Here is a 25,666-nt window from a genome sequence, read left to right as displayed (position 1 = left end):
AACCGGCTGTGGAAATACACACTGCTGTTGATTTTTTTTTCTAATGTAAATTTGAAGTTCTTTGAACACCACAGACAAAATGAGTCGGTGCAGACGTCACAGCAGAGGCTTTCGTGGCTCATTAATGAAGGCGAGGTTATTATTTTGTTTGTGTTGCAGTATTTGTATGAAGCGATGCTTTAAACCTGCTGCTGCGACGGTTCCTGCACAGTCTTTGGTCTTCGTTTGTTTACATCTGTTCCGGACCTTTGGACTGAAACACAACACATGCTGCATTTACCTGAACCAAACATACACGAGGACAGGCTCGGTCTGTAATCCTGTGTGTGTGTGTGTGTGTGTGTGTGTGTGTGTGTGTGTGCTCCTTATCCATGATGAGGGTCATTCATCCTCCCCGGCCCCAGTCCCAGGCTGCTGCTGTCTGTGGGGTAACGGTCTCCTGCCGGGTTCGTCTTTGATTGGCTCCATTCAGACTCTTTCATCTCTAATGGGCCTGTTTGCTGCTCTGTTATGGACACAAACACACCTCGACCCCCCTCCATCCCACCCCCACCCCCCACAGGCCCTGACAGGAGACCAGAGGGAGACACATGTCCCAACAGAGCATAGAGGAGCTGATATCTTTTTTTTTTGTCTCTTAACTCTTCATGACTTCACTGCCTCGTCTGTGGCCCCCACCCCATCGGTTCCTGAACCTTTAAATATGAAATAATATACAGGTTCATGTTTAGAACAGACTACATAACAATATGTGGTTAATTTGCATCATTTATCTAATTTACATAACATTTTCCTACTTATTTATTTCTTATCCAAAAGAGATTCAAAAAATATACATTCACTGACAATAAATTAACCATTTATCATCTGAAATGTAAATTCTTAAGATGAAAAGCAGGAATATAACACTTCAAAATAAAGTTTAAATAAACACTAAACTACAACTCTGCCGATTTAATACTTCTCCTTCTTTACGGAGAAGTATTAAATTGACCCAATTATTAATGATAAAAGTGAAATAGTTAAAAGATCAAAAAAGCTTTATCTCTTTTCCTAAAACTGATCTGCTGACAAGAAGAATAAATAAAAAAAAAACAACCTAATCTGTGACTGTTTCTGCTGCTGAATGGATTCTTCTATGCAGATCAAGGCGCTGATGACGCCCAATAATCATTGATCCATTGCCGGCAGTCTCCAGCAGTTGCCCGCCCCGTCTGTAACACAGTCAGTTAAGGCCTCTTCCCCTCTCCCATTGATCCCTATCAACCTCATCAAAGGCTCCCGGGGCTTTGATGGGGCCAGCGGGACTGGTCCCGGTGGAAGAGCAGGCGCTGCGACTCCCCTCATCAGATGGGGGAGACAAGAGGGACAGAGGGATGTTTTTAAGACTGTGAAATTTAAATTTCTCCCCAAATCTGCGAGGCTGTAACACACCTGAGGGTTTCTAAGCTGTTATAACAGGTACGAGAGAACGTCCTCAAGACCTTCACTGTCATTGTGCAACAAGGGACGAGTACGTCCTCAGTCACAGAGACAGGATCAGACTGACTGTGATTTAATCTCAGCTTAATGCTAACATGTAAAATAATGTCTCACCCAGATAAATTATGAACTTTTCATTAGTTTTAGTGAACTAAAAACATTTTAGTCTCGTTTTTATCAGTGAAATTTTTCTTTCATTCCGTCACAGTGTCTCTTAGAAATGATGTTTCTATACAACTAAACTGCTACAACGAACACATTTAATAGGAAACGTCAGGGAGTCACCAGGAGGAGCTCAGGACTGTCACGCCAGAGACCCTGTTCACATCCAGACTCCAGACTCTGTGGTTTAGACAACAACAGCTCTCTGGTTCAGGTCAGTGAAAGATGGAGGTCTGAAGTCAGTGTGAACTGTTCCTGGATTCAACCAGACCAGGATCGTTCCTGAACCTGAACCAGGTGCTGTGAGTCACTACAGGCGGACTCTGAACACTGAGATCAGATATTTTCACGTTGTCTGTGAACATTTTACCGATAAATTCAGTATCAATGTATTTGTGACAATAAATAAACACCATTCCTTATAAATGAATCCAGTCACAATCCTGTTTGCTGCAAACATATTTTCAGTTGCAGTTTAATTGTACAGAAACATAACCTCCAGGAGACAGTTTTCAGACACTGTTAGTGATTTAATGTCTGATATTAACCAGCTCCACTGGAGCAGCTACAACAGTAAAAACTTTACGTACATTTAGATGAAAAACCCTCTGTACAAACGTTTGCTAAAGATAGATTTGGTCCTTGAAATGAATTATTTTTCCATGTTTTTAAGGATCTGAGCACTTCTTCTACCACTGTCACTTTGTTTTTCACTCTCGTCTTTTCCTCGAACAGGAAAACACTCGGTGAATAAAACATGATGTCTGTGCTGCAGAGGAGCTGTTCAATAAAGATAAAGGGGTCACTTTTTTATAACAAGGACATTTTCGCTGAGAGTCCTCCATCCACAGTGAAATGAATTTACATGTCCTCTCTGTTCTCACAGGGGCCCAGACTCCCAGTCTCCTCGGAGCAGGACGATGCTGCTCTCATGTCTCCTGCTCCCTCAGAAACTTTTGCTTCACACATTCGGTGTCGAAAACATAGACGTGTCAATGGTGATTCAGAAACTCTGATTTCATTTATAAAAACTGCAGACACACAGTATGCAGAGCTGTCTTCACGTCATATAGTTCACCCATCCTCAGTTTGAAATATAAACTGTTTTTTTTTTTTTTTTTTACAGAAAACGTGAACATATTATGTGACGTGTGTGCACAAGTCACAGAGAGTGGAAGTGAGAGAGGAGACGGAGGCGTGAGCCCCGACACGGCTTTTGATGTTAAACTGGTATTTAGAGGTTAATGAGGCTGTTAGGAAGAGGTGAAGGAAACGCCTGTGAGTTCACACATCACACACACACACACACACACACACACACACACACACACACACACACACACACGGGAAATGTTTCTGCAGCTCCTGACAGGCCTCGACTGTGAATGAGGATCTGTTGTTTAAGTATCAGGGAGATGATCTGAACCATTTATCAGGTTTAATACAGGAGCAGAGGAAGTACTACAGAGTACTCAGTACTCAGATACTTCACTGTAGTAAAAGTACCAACATCATGTTGGTGGAGTAAAAATACTCCACAACACAACTGCATTCAGAGTCCTAGTTAGATAGTTTAGTCCATTGATGGGAAGTAACTAAGCAGAACTGTGTAAAGTACTACTTTGAAGTACTAGTATTTTACCTCAGTATTTTCCATTTATCTTATTTTAAACTTTTCCTCCACAACAGTTCAGAGGAAATGATCTCTAACGTCTCAGGTTTGTAACTCTGAGATGATCATTTCACCCAAAGACACATTTTCCCTCAACATCTGCAAATACGTTCATTTAAATGAACCTGAAGACAGATTACTGCACAATGAAGTACTTTTACTGTGGTACTCTGACGACAGGAAGTACTTTTACTGTCATAATGTAATTACAAGAAGTACTTTTACTGTGATACTGTAACTACAGGAAGTACTTTTACTGTCATAATGTAACTACAGGCAGTACTTTTACTGTGACACTGTAACTGCAGGGAGTACTTTTACTGTGATGCTGTAACTGCAGGAAGTACTTTTACTGTGACACTGTAACTGCAGGGAGTACTTTTACTGTGATGCTGTAATTACAGGAAATACTTTTATTGTGATAAAGTAACCACAAGAAGTACTTTTAGTGGGATACTGTAACTACAGGAAGTACTTTTACTGTGATACTGTAACTGCAGGAAGTACTTTTACTGTGATAAAGTAACTATAGGAAATACTTTTACTGTGATAATGTAATTACAGGAAATACTTTGCTGTGATACTGTAACTACAGGAAGTACTTTTACTGTGATACTGTAACTGCAGGAAGTACTTTTACTGTGATAAAGTAACCACAGGAAGTACCTTTATTGTGGTACTGTAACTGTGTGTAGGTATGTATTCTGAGGTAAAAGCAGCTGCAGTAACTGCTCCTCTTGTTCTCAGTGAACGGAGGCGTCGACGAGGACGTTGGAGAAACAGGTCACTGGTTCACAGGTGTGTTTGTGGGTAAAACAGGTGAGTTTAAAGCGTCGTGTTTATAATGTGCAGCTGCAAATGTCTCATCGGATTAGATCAGTCCTGCTCTTATCTCCTCACACAGCTGCTTTAATCCCTTCCCTCCATCACAGGAGAAACCAGCTCCTCTCTGTCTGTTAGGGACCTGAGTACCTGCAGCTTCTGTTTGTTCGGTTTGTTTTTAGCGGCGTTGGCGCCGTGACTCTGGTGATGTCAGTGAATCCACCACTTTGGTCCAGACTGAAACATCTCAACAAAGACTGAATCCTAACGACGTCAGTGATCCTCTGACTTTTCTTCATGTTTAGGCTCTTTTCATGTGATTTATAATAAATAAAAATAAAGAACATCACCCAGTTTGAAGCCTGTTTTTTCAGATTCAGTTTTTCCACCCTGGTGGTTTTGGTGGAGAATTCAGCTCCAGGTCAAAACCTCCAGAACCACTGACACTGCAGGATCCAGACCAGGAGAAGCTGACGACAACAACAACTTCCATGATCCCACGCTGCTTCATGTCTTGTCAGGTCTTTCGTCATAGTTTTGACTGAGAGACTCACATCCTGCGTGTTCAAGGTTTAATTCATCACATTTTATTAAAAAATATAATCAGTGCAGAAACAGAGTCGAGTTCAACAGATAAAAACACACCTTCTCACAGACGGTCGTATTACAGAGGTAAAAGTAAACTCCTCCACTCAGGAACCTGAGATAAAACAAACTGTATTTCATTATACTAACAGGTCTCTATTATTTTATTATTACTATTCATTTACATCAATGGAGATATGGAGATTGGGTCTGCATCCGTTACCCAAACTTCCCGGATGCTGTTTCATTGTGTCACGGTACCTAAAGCAACACGCCACCACCCTCAGGTGATAATCCTCCTGCATCATCAGGCGTTTCTCTCTGACGGGGGAACGAACTCCAGACCGAGATGAGCAAATATCTCCTCCTCTGACGTCACTCTGAGGTACCTGCCCTGAGAGAGGGAACGCAAACGTGTAAATATTTGAAACATTTTTAATGTAAAAATGACTCCAATAAAAAAATGTTTGTACCTGTTTACTATCGTAGAGAGCGTGGCTGCTCAGAGACATGTTCTTCTCATGTCCCGCCCACCGCCGCAGCTCTCTCTCAAACAGCTGTGGACAACATCACAGCAGCATAAACATTAAAACTGAGCGAGGTCGCTAAGATGTTAAAGGACGTCACTCATTAAGACGTCACCTTGGATCCAGTCCAGCCCAGAAGAGCAAAAGCAAACTGGCTGATGGGAGAAACCACCAGGTCCACTCTCACAGCTCTCCACAGTTTTGTCTCCTCCGGTCCTCCGTCTTCAGCAGACACGTGGCGTCTCTGTTCGTCTCTGAGGATCGGACTCTGTGAACCAGAGTCTTCGTCTTTAACCTGGACGTGAGCTCCGACGCTGCTCGTGTCCTCTGCTGCGTTTGTTCCTCGTCTCTCGTCCTTGTCCAGTTTAAAGATGGAGAAGCACCTCTCAAAGCGGTCCATGTTGGAGGACGGCCGAGCAGGACCGTCCTTAGACTCCAGGTACGAGTTTCTTGTAGTTTTCTGGTACAACAGGAAACCCTGGAGAGACAGAGAACTCCTCAGACTCTTTTCTAACAGACTGACAGGTTCACACTGGGCACACTGCACGTTTTCATCGTCCTCTCTTCACAACTAGAACCCGAAACCTTTACACTGCGGCGTTAATAAAGTCAGTTAAGTTTATTCACATAAGACGACTGTGTCCTGAGGAAGTCAGCGTCACTTTGTGCAGCTCTACTGTGAACGTGAAGTGAGAAGAATAAAGACAGATGATGCAGCACAGCAGTAAAACACCATCTCAGTTATATTAAAACAAGCTCATACACTGAACAAAAATTGTTTCTGTTCCCAGTAAAAAATAAAAGACGCTCGGACTTTTTCTATCCACGCTGGAGTCGTCTGTCTCTGAAATCTGGTTCACAAATGTGTTTCAATCTGTGTTAGTGATAATTTCTCCTTTGTCAAAATCATCATTCACCTGACAGGTGTGGCATGGTGTGATCACCATTTGAACTCCTGCAGTTCTGAGATCTCTCGTTCACGACAGATGGAGGTATGAAAAATAAATAAATCGCTTCCTAAAGCAGCAGGTTGTGAATTTACCTGCGACTCGAGCCAGGACACCACTTTAGACATGAGTCCATCCTCTCTGCCTTCCTCTGGGTGGGTTATCAGGAAGTCGACATCGTGACCCGTCAGCTTCCCTCTGGAAAAAACAGATTCTGTGAAACTGCTGCACAAAAGTTTGAGTAGATGCAGATCTGTGTTTTGGTTTCCTGATAGAGCCCTCTCTCCTGTGTGTGTGTGTGTGTGTGTGTGTTACCTCCTGAAGCCTCCGGTCAGAGTGACCTGTGCTCCTGGTAACACAGAGACCACGGCTCTCTCCACCACCTCCCTGATGGCGTCGGCCTCCGCCTTAGTGACGGGCCGGTTGAGGTCGTCGTAGTGCTGCAGACCTGAGAGAGGACGGGGACAGGCCCTCAGCCAGAAACCACAGATACACAATATGAAGAAACACACAAGCGCCGGGACACACACCTGCTTGTTGCGCTCGATTGAGTGTGTGTCCTGAACCCCGTAACTGGTGCAGAGTGTGTATCCCCTCTCTGATCCATCGCTCTGCTGTTTTTGCTCCAACTCCAAAAATACCTGTTAAAACCTGAAACACGGTTCAAGTGTTTTTCTCCTTCATCACTAGAAGAGTTTGGTGTTTGATGTTTACAACATTTAAGAGTCTGGACCCCCCCCCCCCCTTCTTTAACACCCACAAACACGGAGACTGACAAGAAGATTTCAACTCTGGATTTGTTTACTTTTTTACTTTATATTTATTTAGTCATTTTTTTCTCTAGGTCGTCTTCTTGTACTGCTGAAGTACTTGTACTTTACAGGGTTATTTCCATTTTATGCTAATTTTTACTTCTACTTAAATATACTACAATACTTTATGTACTATATATATACTCATACATACTTATACTTCTACATTTTAGGGGCAGATCTTCTTCTTACTGCTCTAGATTCAGCTGAGTGAAGTTACTTTGTTCTGTTATTTTTGATTCAGAATAATAAAATAAAAAATGATCAACAAACCAGTTACAGTTTTATTTCAGGTTAAAATAAGACTGATCCCAGAGTGGAAACTTACAAGGTATGCATCAGTATATAAAGTAATAACAACCAGCCTCACCTTTACCAGCTGCAATGTTAAAGTGATGAACACATTAATGCATCAATAACTATGATCTGATAATATAATATGTATTATTCTGTGTAATCAATACTTTTACTTCTCTTACTTTAAGGTATTTTGATGCTGATACTTTTTGGCTTTGGTGTTTTCATAAAGTTTGTTGACAGTAATGATCCTTTAATGAGGCTCAACACAACTCACTGCTTCACCAGAGCCACTAGGTGGAGCTGAAGAGACAAAGAAAATAAAGTAGTGGAAATAAAAAAGCACCACATGTGATTGTGGAAAAAAAAATAATTTAGGAAAAAAGGTTTTATTTCTTTTATTTTATATCTTATCTGTCCTGTATTTAAGATGCTGCAGCTGTGTGACACATCACAGGTTGTTTGACTTGTGGATCCTTAACTTTCTTTTTTTCTTGTTTATTTTGAAGAACTTTTAGGTAAAATTAAGAAGATGATGCCTTTAATCACCTTCAGATTTCTGGTGGAACATCTCAGAGGCTGGAGACCACTGTGGTAGATCATTACATTTATAATATGAGCAAAGCAGCTGACAAACCTTTAGGGCTTTATAGCGCTCAGACTGCTTCGTAGATTCAACCTCAGCTGACGCTCCGTTCTCCAAAATGTCCTGCAGGACCAGAGAGTGAAACAGGGATTATAATAATAATAACAATAATAATAATAATAATAATAATAATAATAATAATTATTATTATTATTATTAGTAGTAGTAGTAGTAGTAGTAGTAGTATTATTATTAGTATTATTATTATTATTATTATATCTAAAGCAGGTTAGAGAGATGTTCTTTATTTTATTCACCTTGATGACTCTCATTGAGTGTTCTCCGAGACAGGGCAGCCCTCTGAGCTGCGTCACATGTGTCACCGACCCGGGCAGAGCCTTCAGCACGGCGGCGGCCCGTCGGAACGCGACGCCTCGCCCCTCCTGGTCACTGAGCTCAGCGTTTTCAGCCAGGAGCGACAAAGCATCCTGAGACCGAGAACACGTTCATACATGAGACTTTTATTTTTATTTAGGTGTAATACATGAGGTCTGGACCTGACGTACAGTGAGGACGGTGTTGTGGTTCTCCAGGGTGGTTCTCCTCTGACAGGCGTAGCTGGGCACCGAGAACACCACCAACTCTGCTCCATCAGTCTGCTGCTCCTGTGATTGAAGAGTTGTATAATTACAGCTGAAAACCAAGATCTGAGGAAGCATTATGTATAATTCACATGCACTTTTTCTTTTCTTTTCTTTTCATTTCTCAGGGGTGAAAAAAACAACTATAAAGCTGCCATTGATTTTGTTTGCAGTCATTGTCACTGGTTTATTTAACAGGGACAGTGCTCATTAATAAACATGACTGTAAATGTGCCAAAGGATGTTTTTCATCTGTGACTAATGTAATAAAATCACAATGAAAACTGAAGAATATATACATATATAAAATTTAAATCAGAAAGTTATACATTAATAAACATTCAGATCAACAATAAAAAGACAAGAGCATATCAAGATTAGTTTAAAACACATTACAGGACTCAAACAGTATTAGCTGCATTATTACACATAGATAGAGATAAAAAGCTAATACATGTACATAAAATGTATAATTAACTCTAAACAAAGCCACAGTAAGAGGGAATCTTTGATCAGAAAGTTTTACAGTTATGTATTTATCATTTGAGAAATAAAGCCAAGGCTAAGTGTTGGATAAATTTGATAAATGTCACAGAACCTTTCTGCTCCTAAACTGTCCTGTATAGCCCAGATTTCCCACAGACCTGGGTTCAGAAAAGCTGTGGCACTTTGTTGTGTGGAGTGAAATGTACCTGCAGTTTGTGTCTGTCCAGGATCTGGACAGGACGGCCTGCTTGCATGCTCTCTGTGTACCAGCTGATGTCCAGGAGGTGAACCGGAGTTCGGCCTCGACCCCCGCCCTGCGAGTCCAGCCACGTCCTGACCTCATCACCAGAGTTGTTTTCAGAAACGACATGTGTGACACTTTCACTGTGAAGAGACGAAGTTCAACACAACATCTAATGTCACGCACAGGCCTGACGAATATATTTAACAATTAAAAGTGTTTTTTTTTTCAAAAAGTAATATCAAACATTTGCTTAATTGTATATCAGTGTAAATTTAAATCTACTGGGTTTTAGACTGTTGACTCACTGAGGGGGGAACAAAGACAAAATCTAATGGGTCTAACAGTCTGTCCACAGTTATCAAGGCTTCACATCTAATTCCTTATAATTATAGATGTTAAAGTGAAGAATGAAGAGAGACAGTGAGACTCCTCCATTCAGTCCTAGAATAAAATAATAATCAGTTTTTTACACTTTAATTTCCCTGGATGGGATAATTAAAGTTCCACTCATCTCACCTGAACACCTCCTCCACCTGAAATCCTTTCTTCTGACCGAGCTGAGAGAGAAAAGCTCTTCGACTGGCGCCCATTTTTCTCTCCAGCAGGAATAAAACAACCTGAGGGAACTTGTTTTCTGCTCCAGTTTTAATATTCCCAACATTTGAGGAGACGACTTTTCTTCGCTTTAACGGCACCATGGTTCAACTCACGCTGGTGTTGAAGCCTACAAACACGCTACGTCCATGTCTTGTATCAGAACATATTTTATTAGTTTTTTGGCTAATTTTGACATTAGCCTCTTTCCCTCCTGGCTTACATCCAGGACTTCTGTGACGCTAGCTTGTTTTAATGACGCCTGTTATCATAAAAATATAATTATTAAACATTAAATGTTAAGACAGACTTTAGTAAAAGTGTTTACCGGGACTGTCTTCATTTTCTGAGGTAGGTTAGTGACACAAAAAGCGGCACACATGAGTACAGGAGCGCAACCGGATGCAGCTGTGCAGGTGCCGACACCACCGGCACGTAACCAAAATAATTCCGACTGGAAACAGTGACCTGTGGGGCCGGGCGGCCGGTGTGGAAGCCCATTTCTGTCAGGTAATAGAAAATAAATAAATAATTGAATAAATAAATAAATAAATGTCAGTTAAGATAAAAATAAAAAATAGTCATGATAAGTAAATATAAATATCAAGTCAGTTGATTTATGGAGCACATTCAAAAACAACAAAAGTTGACAAGGATCTTTACAGAGAGATTAAATCATGGAAATCTCAAACAAAACACGGAAACAATATAAACACAGGAATAAAATAAAAATAAAGATGAATAATAAAATATGTGTAAAAAGCACAGAATATCCTGAAAAACAAACAACAAAGAAACTACAAATAAATAAAAGCCATAATGTGATCGGGCATGTCTTCATGATGACATATTTCTGAACTGGTGTCTCATAAATGTGAATTATACCATTGGAACTACTATTTTTATGAGTCACCTGATAAATCTGAGCGATCCCGAGGTGATGAATGTGTGAGGAAAGTTCTGATACTCAGAAAGAAAATGATGTAAATGACATGATTTCAGGGGGGAAGTCACTGTTTGAACAAGGTTCCCTAACAAGACATTTTTGGAGAAGAGTCACAAGCCAAACAGTTTGGAATCCACTGCTTTAATTTTTAATAATGCATATATTTATATAAGCTTATGAGGTGAATTTTAATATACAATTTTAATTTGTGAAGTAGGCCTTACTACAGCTGTCGGAGGAAAAACTACAATATTTCTCTCTGTATGGAGCAGAAGTAGAAAGTGCCTCAAAATGCTAAAGTTAAGTAAATTCTTAGTTATTTGTTATCACTGAATGTGGCTGGTAAATCGAGTGGGTTCTTCCACTACAGTTCCATCACAGTACAGATGATGAGGATGAGAAAATGTCTGATATCTTCACTGTCTCTGAGGCTACTATCAGCTCAGCAGAACACCCTCACCTGTCGGCTCATTTCACGGATCGACAAGCAGCAGGTCAGACATAACTGTGCTCACTGATTGCTACATGACTGTACAACACCTCATCACAAACAGCTGCAGAAAAACTACACGCTGCGGATAAATTCAGAGATAGGTGAGACATAATTGGAAATATATGGATCATTTAATCCTCCCTCTCCTCATTATAATGTAAGTCAATACAGAGAAGCCAATAGCAACGCTCATGATGAGTAAATCTGAATCATCATCACTGCACAATATGTCAGTGTAGGCATGAATGTATCGCTGAACAGGCCTATTGGGCAGAGAGGCCTGAGGGGTCAGGGTGTCCCTGCAAAATATCCCAAAAAAAGTCACAAAAAAACCAAAAAGAGACACAAAAAATCTACAAAGAGACACAAAAGCAGCACAATGAGACTCTTTGGCTGTGGATGAAATCACTCCCTTGTCGATAGTGGACAGCAATTTGAGATTTACTGACAATTTGAGCCCTTACAACTATAAAATGTATTGAATTGTGCGGTGGGATTAGTAAATATCATGGATACCACTTTTTCCATGTCAATGTGGTATTTTTTTAGGGCACTATTAAATAAATCTATAAATTTCAATATTCAGAAATCAAACACCAACATAAAATGGCAAAGAGTAAATATACTTCACTTTTTATAAGATGATATACTTATAATGATTTCAGAAACAGGCCCACCAGTGCAAAGGAAGTGCTCAAAGATTGGATTGATTAGATATCAAGATATCTCTTATGAGTATGCTGTGAGAGATAATTACTTGCAGATGAGCCTTGTGGTTCCCTCAGTAAATAGACTGTATACCTTTTCTGGCACACAGTGTTCTCTAGAGAACCAAGAAACATTGGTGGTACATCACAGCTCCTTCAACCCAGAGGAATCTTTGGTAAGTTGATCATTACAAGCTCATGTTGTTCGTTTAAAGGCACAAAACTCTATTTCAAATTCTACTCAAGGAGCAGAGGGTCCTAAATAGATCAGAAACACTGTCTTCACTGCGTAGTTTGTCCACCAGAGAGCACTGACAAGTTTATTTTTCAAATGTAAAATCCCCAACAACTCAATACTCATCTCGATCACATTTGTGGAAAAACTGAATTTAAGGATACCTCATCCAAAGTGTGTTTCTGTAAAAATAAAAAAAAAGATTAAATAATTTTGAATATTGACTTTCTATATCATCCATCCATCAGCTATATTAGATATAATATATTTATGTTGTTGTTTTTATTGTTCCATTTAAAATTCAATATGATATTATGTAACATTATAAAATCTAACATTAATATTAAATACTACAATAATCAAACAATCTTACAATAATAATTATATATAATAATAATAATAAATTATAAGAAGATATGATTATATCCAACTATACGTAATAAACAATGAAGCAGTTATATTATATTATATTATATTATATTATACCAATAAAATAAATCTTCTATGTATATTATTAAATTTGATTGTCCATTGTGACTTGTATTTTCTGTCAAGTTGAGTGAAGTCCACGCTGTACACCGTGTTCTCGGTCCTCACTCCTCCCACTGAGTCTGATCATATGACCAACACTTGACACCACTTCCTCAAACTCTGAGCCTCGGTGTGTTTGTCCGGCCCGAACACACACGCAGCCGCACACCCACCAGCGCAGACTCCCCCTGGGCAGGAAACGAAACCGAGCTTCGGCCGAAACACGGGCGGTTGTTTGTGCTCGGAGCGGCGGGTCCGGAGCTGCGGGGTCCCGATGGCGGGTCTGAGGAGCGGAGACGGAGCGACGACACGCCGGCAGAGAGGCCACCGCGCAGCCGTCACCGTCCCCACGCTGCTGCTGGCGCTGCTCACCTGCTGCGTCAGGTGTGCGGACAGAACCAAGCCGAGCAACATCGTGCTCATCCTGGCCGACGACCAGGATGTTCAGCTGGGGGGGATGGTGAGTGGATCCTGAAGACACTTGTTGAGTTTACTGTGACATTTAGTGCACTTTCCAAGCTCCTGCCTCTGAGATGCTCTCCTGTGTAGAGTGAGGTTATAGTCACATAATCTGTTGTAGAGTCACATTATCAGACTTGATGGTGTTTTTATCACCGTAACATCCATAAAATGTAGAAACAGTAGTGTGAGGCTGAGCTGTGGAAGTGGAAGGAAACCTGCACATTTCATACAGGAGGGAATTCAAAGTGCTTTTCATAATGCAAAATAATACAAGAGGGAGAGTAAGAAAGATAAATAACAAGACTAAATGAAGCAAGTAGAAGTGATGTAAGAGTCAAACACAGAATTCGATTAAAAAAGCATTAAAAAGGATAAAAATCTGATCTTATATTGTTTATTTTGGTAAAAGGAGCAATAGTACACTATAAAAATGCTCATTACAAAACAAGTCCCACATTAAACAGCACTAAAACAGACTCATCATGCAGAATGGCCCCATTAATTTTTGTTCTATTATTTCTTTCTATTCTTTCTATGCTCAAGTAATTAGCAGCTGTAGTGAGAGAAGCATTTCTCACTCTACTTGTATCTATTGATCTTTCACCAATCAGATCTTGACCAACACTGGCAGAGTAACTGACGATGAGAATATTCATTAGCTCCAGCCGCTGAGTCTGGCTCGTTCAGGCCATGACGAAGGAGGGAGGTCGACACAGGAGCAAGATATTTTATTTATTACGGTTAAGTCAATGTAAGCGAAGCAGGATGCATGGAAACAGGAGTCAGTGTTGACGTGTAGGTTAGAGTCTGAGAGGACAATCGGACTCAGCAGCTATCGACATCATAATGTCTCCAGTTGAAGTCATAGACCCACAATGTTCACCAATCACAGTCATTCACAATCTGCGATGAGGAATTTGTTTTGTGCTTAGACAGGAGGCCAGACTTCTCCTTCCTCAGTTTGCGTGTTAGGAGATGTGACACTTTGCATGTGTGTCTGTTCTTGTTTTTGTTCTGCAGACGCCGATGAAGAAAGCAAAAGCTTTAATAGGAGACGCAGGAGCAACATTTGTCAACGCTGTGAGTACATTTACCCAACTTGATACCTCACTACATTTCAGAGGGAAGTATTGTGTTGTGTTTTTACTCCACTACTTTTGTCATCAGGAATGACCCTTCACTCTAAGATCATACATTAAAAAACATATGATAAGCTTATGAAATATAAGATATTGAAGATTGAACCTGTAGTTTTCAACCTTTTTTGCTGTTGACTCTTTACAAAAAGATCAGTGTCTCGTTGGGACCATTGTCTTATAAACCATGTACACAGATTTCTAAACCCAGAAGCCACACATTTACACATGGATCTGATTTTTCATGCAGCCCAGGCTGAGCAGTCAGCTCCTCCTGACAGGCACATCTTAAACAGGCACTGTGAGCTGTGCAGTTCCACCAAAAACACATTTCCCCTCTAAACTTCCCACATGGTTTCATTTAAATGACTTTTAAAGAACCAAAGAAGTCTGAATTGTGAAATACTTAAATAAAAACTAAAGGAAACTTGTGAGATAGTGTTTCAGAATTTGAAATATCCAAGCCAAAACATATGAGATCATGATGCTGACTCAAAATTATCCAGTCACAAGTTAAACTTATGAGATAATGACTCTGACTCACTCACTATAAAATGTTGAAACTGGATGAGTTACACATCCTTCTTTGCTGTCGTGTTTCTTTCATAATTTCTCTCCTCTCCTGTTCTCATCTTCCTCTTATCGCTGCTCTCGCTTCCTCCTCCTCTGAAGTTTACAGTCACGCCACTGTGCTGCCCGAGCAGGAGCAGCATATTCACGGGTCGGTACCCCCACAACCACGAGGTGAGGAACAACTCTGTGTCTGGGAACTGCTCCAGCCCCCTGTGGCAGAAAGGGCCCGAGTCCGAGGCCTTCCCCATCTACCTCAACAAACAGAAGTACCAGACGTTCTTCGCTGGGAAATATCTGAACCAGGTGCGAACACATGTACACCTGAATGAGTTCTGTGTACGACATGAACATATATAGTGTATGAAATATCCTGTAAATATATAACATGTTGTAATCATTGTAAATAAGTGTTTAGTTTATCAGCTGCATGAATCAGCTTTTCTACATAAATTTAATTTAGTCTTTGTTCAAACATCTCACTCAAAACTACAGATGTTGACCTGATCCTCTGGGGACCATGAATGTCCAGCAATGTGCAAAAAATGTGCAGAATTTCACCCAAACCTTTAGATTTTTCAGTCTGGATAAAGTGTGGGAACGGCCTGACATTGTCACTGTGCTGGTTATGATCATTAAAAAAAGATGTTATAGGTGAGAGGCACTGGCGACTGGGTTTATAGCTACAACAAAATAAATCTTGCAACAATAACCTTCCTCAGACCACTGGGGGCGGGGGTGTTTTATCACCCTTCTGTTCACTTCCTGCAGACTTTCACACTACCAGGCTTCACAGTTAAGTTAATCATTTTATCAACAGGCCTAAATGTCTTTTAGTGCCATGGTTCTGTGGATGGAAACTTCATCCAAACTGAAATATCAACCTTTCTGGAAAGAAACACTGATCACTGGAAAAGTAGACAATAAGCATAAGTAGCTTTATTTTAAGGATCCATAGATTATTTCCAAATAACCTCTTTAGAAGTTTCCTTGAAAGTACCTTATGATTGGTGCTAATTATAGGCAAACATTGGTACACTTCCAGCTATTGCTAAATGCCAAGCTAACACAACCTTTGGACATAAATGAAGATGAAAGTTTCCGACTAGAATGGCACTCAACAGAGCGTGTTCCTGCACCAGGACAAACAGTCCTACATGTCTGTTCAGTAGAAAAATAAAGGAAAACATGTCGGATTAACTTGTGGTTCCCAGACGATGAATCCTCGTGGCTTTGGAGATCTTTTCCTCTAGAGCCACCGTGGAGTTTACACTATGAGAAGTGTTGCATGGATTGCCATAAGATTTGGTGCAGATATTCATGTCTCCCTCAGGATTAACTGCAATAACTCTGGTCTCCCTCTGACTTTTCACCTAGTGCCATCATTAAGTCCAATTTTGAATGTGTCTAATACTTTTGTTTATCACTAAATACCTGAAAAGCTAATGACATTCCATTCAGCCTCAGCCAGGCTTTGTCTTCAGTGCTAATTAGCAAATATTTAGCATTGCTAACATGCAAAACTATGACTACAACATGTTAGCATGCTTGCATTAGCATTTAGCAGTCAGGACATCATCACAGGGCTGCTAGCATGGCTGTGGAGGCTCGTTTTCTACTTAGACTACTTCAAATTTACTTTATATCTGTATGAAGTAAATACTCAGAGCAAATACTTTAGTTTATTACCATTTACCTAAAAAATCAGCCTCAGCTGTGCTTTGCCTTCAGCGCTGATTAGCAAATATTAGCATGCTAACACGCTAAATTATGATCATATGTTAGCATTAGCATGTTAGCATGCTGGCTTTAGCATTTAGCAGTGAGAACAGGGCTGCTAGCATGGTGATGGACTCTTGTTTTCTACTTAGACTGCTGTATGTTTACTCTATATATATATATATATATATATATATATAAAGCTTTAGTGTAATTTCTTTTTCATTTCTAAGGTAACTTCTATTTCTTGTTTCTTTTGTTCTGTATTTTGTCATTTTTATCTGCACATTTGTCCTCAGTGAATCTATCAAGTATTATCAGTTTTTTCAGTGTTCACCAAGTTTAATTTAAGACTTAAAAACCCTTTTAATAGTATATTTAATCTAATTTAATATCTGCTTCACTACACACCAAATTTGGTCGTGCTAACGTGCTAAACTAAGATGTTAAACTCGATTGAACTGTTTTCTTCCGTCAGTATGGTAAGAAAGAAACAGGAGATGTCGCCTATATCCCTCCTGGCTGGGACCAGTGGCATGCATTGGTGAGTTTCACAAACGCATGTAAACACACACACATGCACAAATACTATTTTTCCTTCTGTTGTTACAACCTGTGATATTTGATTTGCAGGTGGGGAACTCACAGTACTACAACTACACGCTGTCAGTCAACGGCAAAGAAGAAAAGCACGGAGACAGTTATGAAAAGGACTACCTGACAGACCTCATAGTGAGTAGTAAAGTGCTGGGTGTTGAGTGCAGTGAGTTCTGCTTGATCTGAGCCTGTGATCAGCAGTATTTCACATCCGTGAGGACATTTATGTAAGAATTTATGGGAAGAAAAGGACTGTTCACCTCCAAACTGTCTGAATCAGCTGCTGTCATAGAAATATAAAACATCAGCCAGTCAGCAGAAGGAAGGTTTATTATCGACAATCAGAGAGAGAATGAGTTTTATATTTGAGTGTTTGGGTGAAGGCTTTTAGCTTCTTTGTGTTTTTATTAGGTTGTGTTAACTCTTCAGTTTCAACAGCTGAGTGTCATCCTCATCAGGTGACACATGAGAGTTCCTGCTTAACCATCTGCCAGCGTATTGTGCTTCAAATATAGTTTATGAGAGCTGAACTTCCCCTTTTCACCTGCACTGTCAGCTGGCAATGAGCTGCAGTCATGTCAGGGCAGCAACAAAGGCCGTAACAAAACACAGATCTTAAAGAGGTACTCCACCCATTTAATCCATGCCACTGCCTCTGTGAGGCTGTATTTAGACACTGTCAGCTAAATGCTAACAAGTTCATGCGGACGTGCTGATATTTAGCAGGTATATTGTGAGACCGTGCTGAGGCTGATGGGAATGGAATAGATGATGGTGCAACATCATAAGTTGAGGAATCACCAGAGTTATTATGATTCATCCTGAGGGGAACATGAATGTATAATATGTACCTTATTCCATGGTAATCCATCCATTAGCTGTCAAGATATTTCAGTGAAAACCTTGAGAAGTCAGGTGGTCACTGAAGTGGTCGGTTCGTCTTCCGGGAACCATGAATGCCTGTACAAAGATTTGCCAGTACAACAAACAGATATTTAGATGTTTCACAGGATGAGACAAACTTTGATCTGCTGGTGGAGCTGGACAGAAAGTCACAAGATGTTGATGATGAAGTTATTAGTATTCATCCTCTGGGGACCATGAATGTACAAAGTTTCATACCAGTCACTGTCAGAGTTGTTGACATATTGTTACCTACAGTAGATTTATGAGAAAGTACTAACCCTACAAAAGCAAAAACTTCAGGTTTAATGATGGGGCTCAGACTGGATTTGGCTCTGTTTGTCTCCCACTGATCTAAGGTCTGTGTTAGGGATGTATCTTTGCATCATACCAACAAATGCTTGTGGTTGCAAACCTTTAAGGTGTTTAGTATGAGAAGTATTCTACACCTGAAACTACAAAAACAAAAACCAAACTGAAATTCAAGAGAGAAAATATTAATAATAATAAAACCAGCTAAAAAATCTAATCAAAACAAACCAATATGGTTACGTGGACTTTGAAGTTTCATAATTTCATCAGACAGTTGAGTTGATTAGCAGTAATTTGAGCGTTGAGAAGACAGATTTAACATTGTGTGGGACTCACATCTAATAGCATGTGTTTACCAGCAATCACCCAGTTGTAATTAGACATCCTGTGGTGATAATGACTCACAGATGCTGCAAATGTACAACCCCCCATGTTCTTGCAGCTCACTCAGTTTATTTTTCCTTCTGCTCACTATTGGTGTTGGATTCCTGAAATCTGATCCTGGTTCTGTCAAACAAAGATGCTGTTGTTTTCCCTGAGTTTCTGTTGAACAGTGGTGTATTTTGCGACGCAGGTGAACCGGTCCCTTCACTTTCTGGATGACAGGAGTCCCCAGCATCCCTTCTTCCTGATGCTGTCTCCTCCAGCTCCTCACTCCCCCTGGACGGCAGCACCTCAGTACCAGAAAGAGTTCAGCAACGTTAAAGCTCCTCGAGACGGGAGCTTTGACAAACCAGGGAAGGTATGACCAAGACAACGTCAAACATCATGACATTCAATCCCTGCTTTTTAAAACTGTCCTCCCACTGATTCTTTGTCTGTGTGTTTCAGGACAAACACTGGCTGCTGCGTCAACCCATCAGCCCCATGCCAAATACCTCGCTCACCTTCCTGGATAATGCGTACAGGAAAAGGTACATCTCATAAACAGCCCTCTCTTTTTATTCATGCTAGTGGCGAGGCTCTGCAGCGATGCACAGGTGTATTTGAGCAACATTTAACAATGATAATTATAAGGATCAGATTGGATCTTTATTAGCAGATACCTGAAATGAAAGTGAGATTAAGGCCAAAAGAAAACTTCATTGACATCCCTAATTTTCATATTAGAATTTTTTTAGCATTAGTCCCATTTAAAAGAAACAAGTGAACAAATGAACAGATGTTCATGCGTCCTGCAGGTGGCAGACCCTGTTATCTGTGGACGACATGGTGGAGATGCTGGTCAAGAAGCTGGACAGTATAAAGGAGCTGAACAACACCTACATCTTCTACACCTCAGACAACGGCTACCACACAGGTCTGAGCGTGCTCCCGTCAGACCTCCTCCTCTGGTGCTCTGATGATTTAACACCTCCTCTCTCTCTCTAATCACCTGTCTTCACTGTTCCAGGTCAGTTCTCTCTGCCCATCGACAAGAGGCAGCTGTATGAATTTGACATCAGGATCCCGCTCATGGTCCGTGGCCCTGGCATCAAACCAAACCAGACGCTGAAGGTCAGACATTCATTTCTTGCCTCTTTGCCTGTAGATCTTGGTTTAACTTGTGTTTTTCAGCATTTTTAAAAGTTTATTTTATTTCTTTTGCTGGACACCTTCAGGCTCCCGTATTGAACATTGACCTGGCTCCGACCATACTGGACATATCTGGTCTCAACCTGTCCTCTGTGAATGTGGACGGGCAGTCTTTCCTCGGTCAGATGGTCAGCTTGTTTCTTCTTTAAACGTTTTCCTACACACTGCTTTCATTTTCTAAATGATCACTGAGCTTTTTCTGTTCAGGCTCCTTCGCTTCGTAACAGCAGCGCTCGTCCCTTCTTCCTCGTTGAATACACCGGAGAGGGACATCCAACAACAGACCCCGCCTGTCCCAAATTAGGCCCTGGACTATCTGTGAGTGCAGTGAGATATTTCAGCCTGGACCAAAGTGGTGGGCCGTGTCACCGACAAAAATAAGCACTAACTCAAAACTTCATTTTCTTTAGCAATGTTTCCCAGACTGTGTGTGTGAAGACGCCTACAACAACACCTACGCCTGCGTCAGGACCCTCGACAGTGAACACGACCTACAGTACTGCGAGTTTGCAGACAGCGAGGTAGAGCAGGACTCTGTTTGCTGTGTTAGAGACACACACTTGTATGTGAGTCATTTTGTGAAGCTTTGTGTGTTTGCTCCCCTCTCTGTCCCCAGTCGTTTGTAGAGGTGTACAACCTGACGTCAGACCCCCACCAGCTGGAGAACATCGTGAAGAAGGTGGATCCCGCCGTCCTGCAGGCGATGAACCAGCGGCTTATCAAGCTCCAGTCCTGTGTGGGCGACAGCTGCCGTGACATCAAATAAAGAAGAGGAAACAGACCCAGCACCGTGGAGGGTTCACGTGCTGGGTGAAGCTGCCAAACACCCACTTCAGCAAACTCTCAGAGGAAGATCAGGCTGGTTTGTCTGGTCAGAGTATGATCGATGCACAGGCCTTTTTCACAGAAGATATTTTGACTTGTCTTAGGAGGGAATTCCATTTAGCTGCCTCAGTTTCAGGGTCTTGGTCTTGTGCATGCTGGTTCACTGTCACACTGTCAAGTCCTACTGGAACACTTCAATACAACAGGAGAAGAGTGATGTTTTGGGAAATATGCTTATTTGCTTTCTTTCTGAGGGACCTCTAAAGCTCGGGAATTAACCTGTGACACCTTGTTTATTAAAGCTCAATGTTTTAACTTCTCCAGTGTTTTATCTGAAGTGTTGATCTCCATCAGAAGATATATTTGTGGTTTTAAGAACCAAAAACCATCTCAGTGTAGTTTTACATCTCCTCTCTCAGGCTTCTCTCTGGAGCTCTGTGGACTGAGGCTTTGATACTTTCACGGTATTAATATAGAACCTAGACCTGCTTTATAATAAAAACATAACCCCTGTAAGATGTAAGATTTTTGTACAGACCATCAACCAGAAAGTGATTAGGTGTATTTCCCAAAATGATTTTCCTTTAGTGTTGTTAGTAACACCTGTGCTTTTCTATTATGACAAGTCAACATGTCTGCAGTGAAAAAGGCCTTTTTTTTTTCCTGAGCTGTGCTCATGTATCACAACACAATTTCATGAGTTGTTATATTTTCTTTTAAGACAAAGGGAACTTGCCATATTCACCCTGTGCAGATTGAGCGTTGTCAGTCAGTCCTTGCTGGCTGATGTGTTTCTGTGTAGACACTGCACTAAAAACTTACTTTTCTTTAAAATGTTTGGGGTTCACAGTCCCACCTGAACATTTAACCAACCACAGACGCACAAGATGTTGCCAGTGTTTGTCAAATGTGGAGATTTATAGTCTCACGTAACCAAAGGTTTGCCAGTACACTGCAGCATCTCTGTAAAGGAACAGTCCAGCATTTTAGGAAATATGCTTATTTCTCTTCTTGCAGAGTTGAATTGGAAGTTTCATTCCACTTTTGTGTCTTTCTATTTCATTTAAAGCTGCCTCCAACAGCTGGTTAGTTTAGCCGGGCACACGAGGCAGCGGCAACAGTGTTTTCCCATTCTTTATGCTAAGCTAAGCTAACTAGCTGCTGGCGCTATCTACATAACTACGGTCCAGATGTGTCAAGTCTTCTTTTCTAAGTCTGTGGAGGATTTTTCCTAAAATGTTAAACTATTCTTGAGCTCTGTGTTTTTAACATTTCTGTGAAGTCTTCATTTTATCTCTGCAGCACTTTCAGTGAAAGAAGTTTAGCCAACAAGAGATAATTGGATTCTCTGTTTGGTTTGTCCAATTATTATTTCCACAGTTTTGTGCCTCAGATTTAAAGAGTAGACGCAGCATTTTAAAGTTTTAATCCTGACATGTGGTTGTGACAATATTTTTCACTGAGTATTGATGAAAACATTTGTAAAAGGAGGGAAAAAGTGCTGTGTGTTTTTGTTAGGATCTCATTAAGGGAAATCTTTCGTGGTAACATTTGAAATGGACGTTGTAATCCTGTGTGCCTTGTTATTTGCACTGACAAGATGCATGTGCCTTAAATGTGAATGTATTTGCACTGTGATGAAACTGATTAAAGGTAAACCAGAAGCATTTACATGGAGCTTGTCATGTTACATGTCCACATACAACCTACACTAAAAAGTCAGGTTACATGTCTTTTATTGTCTAGTTTGGAAAGCTTGAGTGGTGAAAGTGGGGTAAAGGGGCAGATACCCTGAGGCTGTGGATCACAAAGGCCATTGTTTAATGTAGAGATGATGCCACACGTAATGGAGTAACTATTGATTAACGTTTTATTTCGGTGAAAGTTCTAATACCACATGTGAAAAAATATTCTGTAACAAGTTAAAATCCTACAAAATGTTATTTCATTTATTTATTAAGCCTCAAAGATCATTGAGGGTTCCCACATTTGCAAGAAGTAAGAGAAATTGCAATAAATTCAATTTGAAACTTCCATGTTTCCAAGTGGGAAACATCTTGTGTCCATCAGTTAAACTTTATGTAGATTTTCAATGAGTGAGAAGGAGCAGGTATTTTTTAAGTACTTAATGCAACATTTATTGTGAAAAAAACATCAGGCACAAATTATTATTCAAAGTAGTCTGCAAAGGATATTTAGGAATTTTAAGTGTCCAGCTCAGGCTGAGATAACTCACATGACCAGGGTTCTTCTTTCACACAAGACATTATGTGCCTGTTACAGGCTGAGTAGTCTGTGTCAAGTAAATTGAATTTTATGTATAAAGTTGAAAAAAAAACAAAGAGAACTGGACCTGTTATATACACATAAAGAGAGTTTATTAAACAATTTCAGGTGAAATATTTCAATGACACATGAATTATTTTCTTTTCTTTAAGTCCAAGAGTTTGTTTCACAAAGAAAGTTCATATCACAGGAGGTGGCATCACTCAGTGAGCAGGAATGGAGATGGGGACAAAGTCATCATTTGATATTATTAACTCCAGCTGGAGGTTTACTGTGTCTACATACAGGAGACATTTAGAACAGAATTAACACTACACAGTTCCATCAGAGGTACTTGTACACAACTTTGTCCTGCAGGGTCTGAATCTCTAACTTGACAGGACATTTGTAGAAGTATGACAGTAATGACTCTGTGTAGCCTATTAAGAAGTAAAACTTCTGTGGTTGGAGTTTCTGAATCATCAGAGCGCACACAACGAGCAAGTTCCCACGTCTTTTGATCACAATCTCATTGGCCAGGCAGCCATGGAAGGTCCCGGCCATGAATTTCCTGATGTACATGTCCTCTATGGTCCGCTCAGCGGCTCCGTCCTCTCCTTTCAGGTTACCTGGTGGCAAGTAGGATAGTAGGGTAGTTAAAAAAAAAAAACATCAGACAGGATTTATCTGTGATGATTGCTACCTTCCACCTTATATGATGTGTGCATGGCATGTATGAGCAGCATTTCTGGTGTGTTCAAGCTCAAACGACACGTTCAACAAACTCACTGGTGTGCTGTGACAGCCATCCTTTGCGGTGGCCAATGTGATGAGGGTGATGTGCTTGCTCATAGGTCAAAGGTCGGTCTCCTTTCCCCACTCGGATACGAGCTGCTCGATTCTGAAGACGGAAGAGAAAGAAACCAAATATCAGGGAAAACTGTCTAAATGTCTCCAGCCTTAAAAAAAAGACCTCTTGTAAACAAACTGACAACAGGACAAGAGGGAAACAGGCCCGAGCCTTTATCTGAAAGCTAAAGTTCTCACTTGTGTTTATCTCCAAACTAACAGAAATCCCAAATAAACTTATTTTGCCTGCTCAGTTTTTGCTGTTGTGAATGGGAGGATTTGCCCCCACAAAAATCCTGTGTGTCTGAAAACCTATTAAATGTAATGAAATGATGATGTCAGGATCCCATGATAATGACAGTAAACTATATTGTATAACTACCCTCACCATCAATTAATCAATGATATATCCTGGGTTACTGATCAGGTTTTCTATCTAATCTGTTTGCTGCTGGGCCCATGGTATCTGATGTTCATGGTTCTGAAAACACAGACAACATTATTTTATTACACAAATTGGAAATCTATGAAAAAGTAGTTGTCTGGGTTAATATGAAGCTTTATTCCACAAAGTTGTTCTTCTATGTTAATATGGTTTTCCCTGATTCCCCTATCTTAGTCAAACTGTAAGTACATTTGATATTGCAGTTTTCAGAGGGTTTATAACAGCCTGATTGATAACTGTGATGATGTGTTGAGCACAGTGTTTACCTTGCAGCACACCGCAGTAACATGGAGGCCTCTGCTTCCAGAGGAGCTGCATAATAATCCGACCCTGGGTAAAGCACTCTGTAGATAAACCAGGGGAAACATCATGAGGGTGAAAAGCAGGATTACTTCAATGAATGCTGAGGACAGATGGTTTTTAGAGTCTTAAATAAAGGTCAGTAAAGGTTGCACTTGTTAAATGATGTTTAGAAATATTTTTAAAGCCTGTGGTCATCTATAAAACCATCATTAAAATGTTGTATGAGAAATTTGAGTTTGTGGAAGTGTAGAAAAACTGACTGCCCCCGACATAAAGACAACTGCAGTAGTTAAGATGTGAAGTAAAAAATAAAAAAATTGTGAGAGTTAACAAAGACAGAATATGAAACTGCTGTTGACAAGGAGCAGCTCAGAGATATCACATACATTCAGTTAACAACGTGAAACTGAAGCTGCTAGCTAACGGTATGTTAAACTGAAATTATGCCGTTGAATTAACCACACTATAGTTCATATGACAACATGATTTGATAGAAATGTATTAAATATTAAACTTTAAAATTATTTTCCTTACCAGTAGCCTCACCACGCCAGTGCTGCTCAAGGGCACCGCCATGTTTTCTGAATGTTTGTTACCGCACTCTACTATAAGAGCTAACACTGATGTCTAATTTGATTATTTTACAGTGCCGTCGTAGTTTTTAATTAAAATGAACTCTTTTCGAGCATTATGACTATTTTAACTCCCGTCAAAAGGACAACTTTGTAATTTTTCATGGAAACTGCGCCTGGAAACTGGGACTGTTTATCCCGTAGCTTGTTATCTGTTTCCACCGGACGACTGGTGGCACGTACCAACCGGATAGGGAAAAATAAAATTGTTTATTGAAGGAAAAACGTTCAATAAATATGTTATAATAAATTTTGGCGCCTTTGAAAAATACTTGATATGTTATGATATCATTATACATTTTTT

General features: G+C 40.3%; 3 protein-coding genes across 3 annotated transcripts; 1 reads left to right on the top strand and 2 right to left on the bottom strand.

The window, feature by feature from the left end:
• Positions 1–4,702: 4,702 nt before the first annotated feature.
• polm (polymerase (DNA directed), mu) lies at positions 4,703–10,297 on the bottom strand. The gene is made up of 11 exons (XM_071466704.1): positions 9,780–10,297; positions 9,226–9,403; positions 8,459–8,557; positions 8,210–8,380; positions 7,944–8,015; positions 6,728–6,848; positions 6,513–6,645; positions 6,293–6,395; positions 5,366–5,728; positions 5,197–5,280; positions 4,703–5,117 (listed from the first exon to the last, which is right to left on the bottom strand). The coding sequence occupies exons 1-11, from the start codon at positions 9,959–9,961 to the stop codon at positions 5,031–5,033; spliced, it is 1,593 nt and encodes a 530-aa protein (XP_071322805.1). The 5' UTR covers positions 9,962–10,297; the 3' UTR covers positions 4,703–5,030.
• A 2,608-nt stretch (positions 10,298–12,905) lies between these two features.
• On the top strand, positions 12,906–22,539 carry gnsb (glucosamine (N-acetyl)-6-sulfatase (Sanfilippo disease IIID), b). Its single transcript, XM_071465760.1, has 13 exons — positions 12,906–13,229; positions 14,252–14,311; positions 15,040–15,243; positions 17,135–17,200; positions 17,290–17,388; positions 19,043–19,210; positions 19,300–19,382; positions 19,650–19,768; positions 19,862–19,965; positions 20,070–20,171; positions 20,251–20,361; positions 20,454–20,564; positions 20,660–22,539. Exons 1-13 carry the CDS (start codon positions 13,044–13,046, stop codon positions 20,807–20,809), a joined length of 1,563 nt encoding a protein of 520 aa, XP_071321861.1. The 5' UTR covers positions 12,906–13,043; the 3' UTR covers positions 20,810–22,539.
• Positions 22,540–23,220: 681 nt separating this feature from the next.
• Positions 23,221–25,531, bottom strand: mrps24 (mitochondrial ribosomal protein S24). Its single transcript, XM_071465762.1, has 4 exons — positions 25,265–25,531; positions 24,694–24,771; positions 23,923–24,034; positions 23,221–23,762 (listed from the first exon to the last, which is right to left on the bottom strand). Exons 1-4 carry the CDS (start codon positions 25,304–25,306, stop codon positions 23,479–23,481), a joined length of 516 nt encoding a protein of 171 aa, XP_071321863.1. The 5' UTR covers positions 25,307–25,531; the 3' UTR covers positions 23,221–23,478.
• Between the last annotated feature and the right edge of the window lie 135 nt (positions 25,532–25,666).

This window comes from Trachinotus anak, unplaced genomic scaffold (assembly GCF_046630095.1).
Source record: "Trachinotus anak isolate AG129_WGS33_773 ecotype Australia unplaced genomic scaffold, CSIRO_AGI_Tana_v1 ptg000028l, whole genome shotgun sequence".
Taxonomy (NCBI): domain Eukaryota; kingdom Metazoa; phylum Chordata; class Actinopteri; order Carangiformes; family Carangidae; genus Trachinotus; species Trachinotus anak.
Note: the sequence above shows the minus strand (reverse complement) of the source record. Positions and strands in the feature narration are given on the sequence as shown.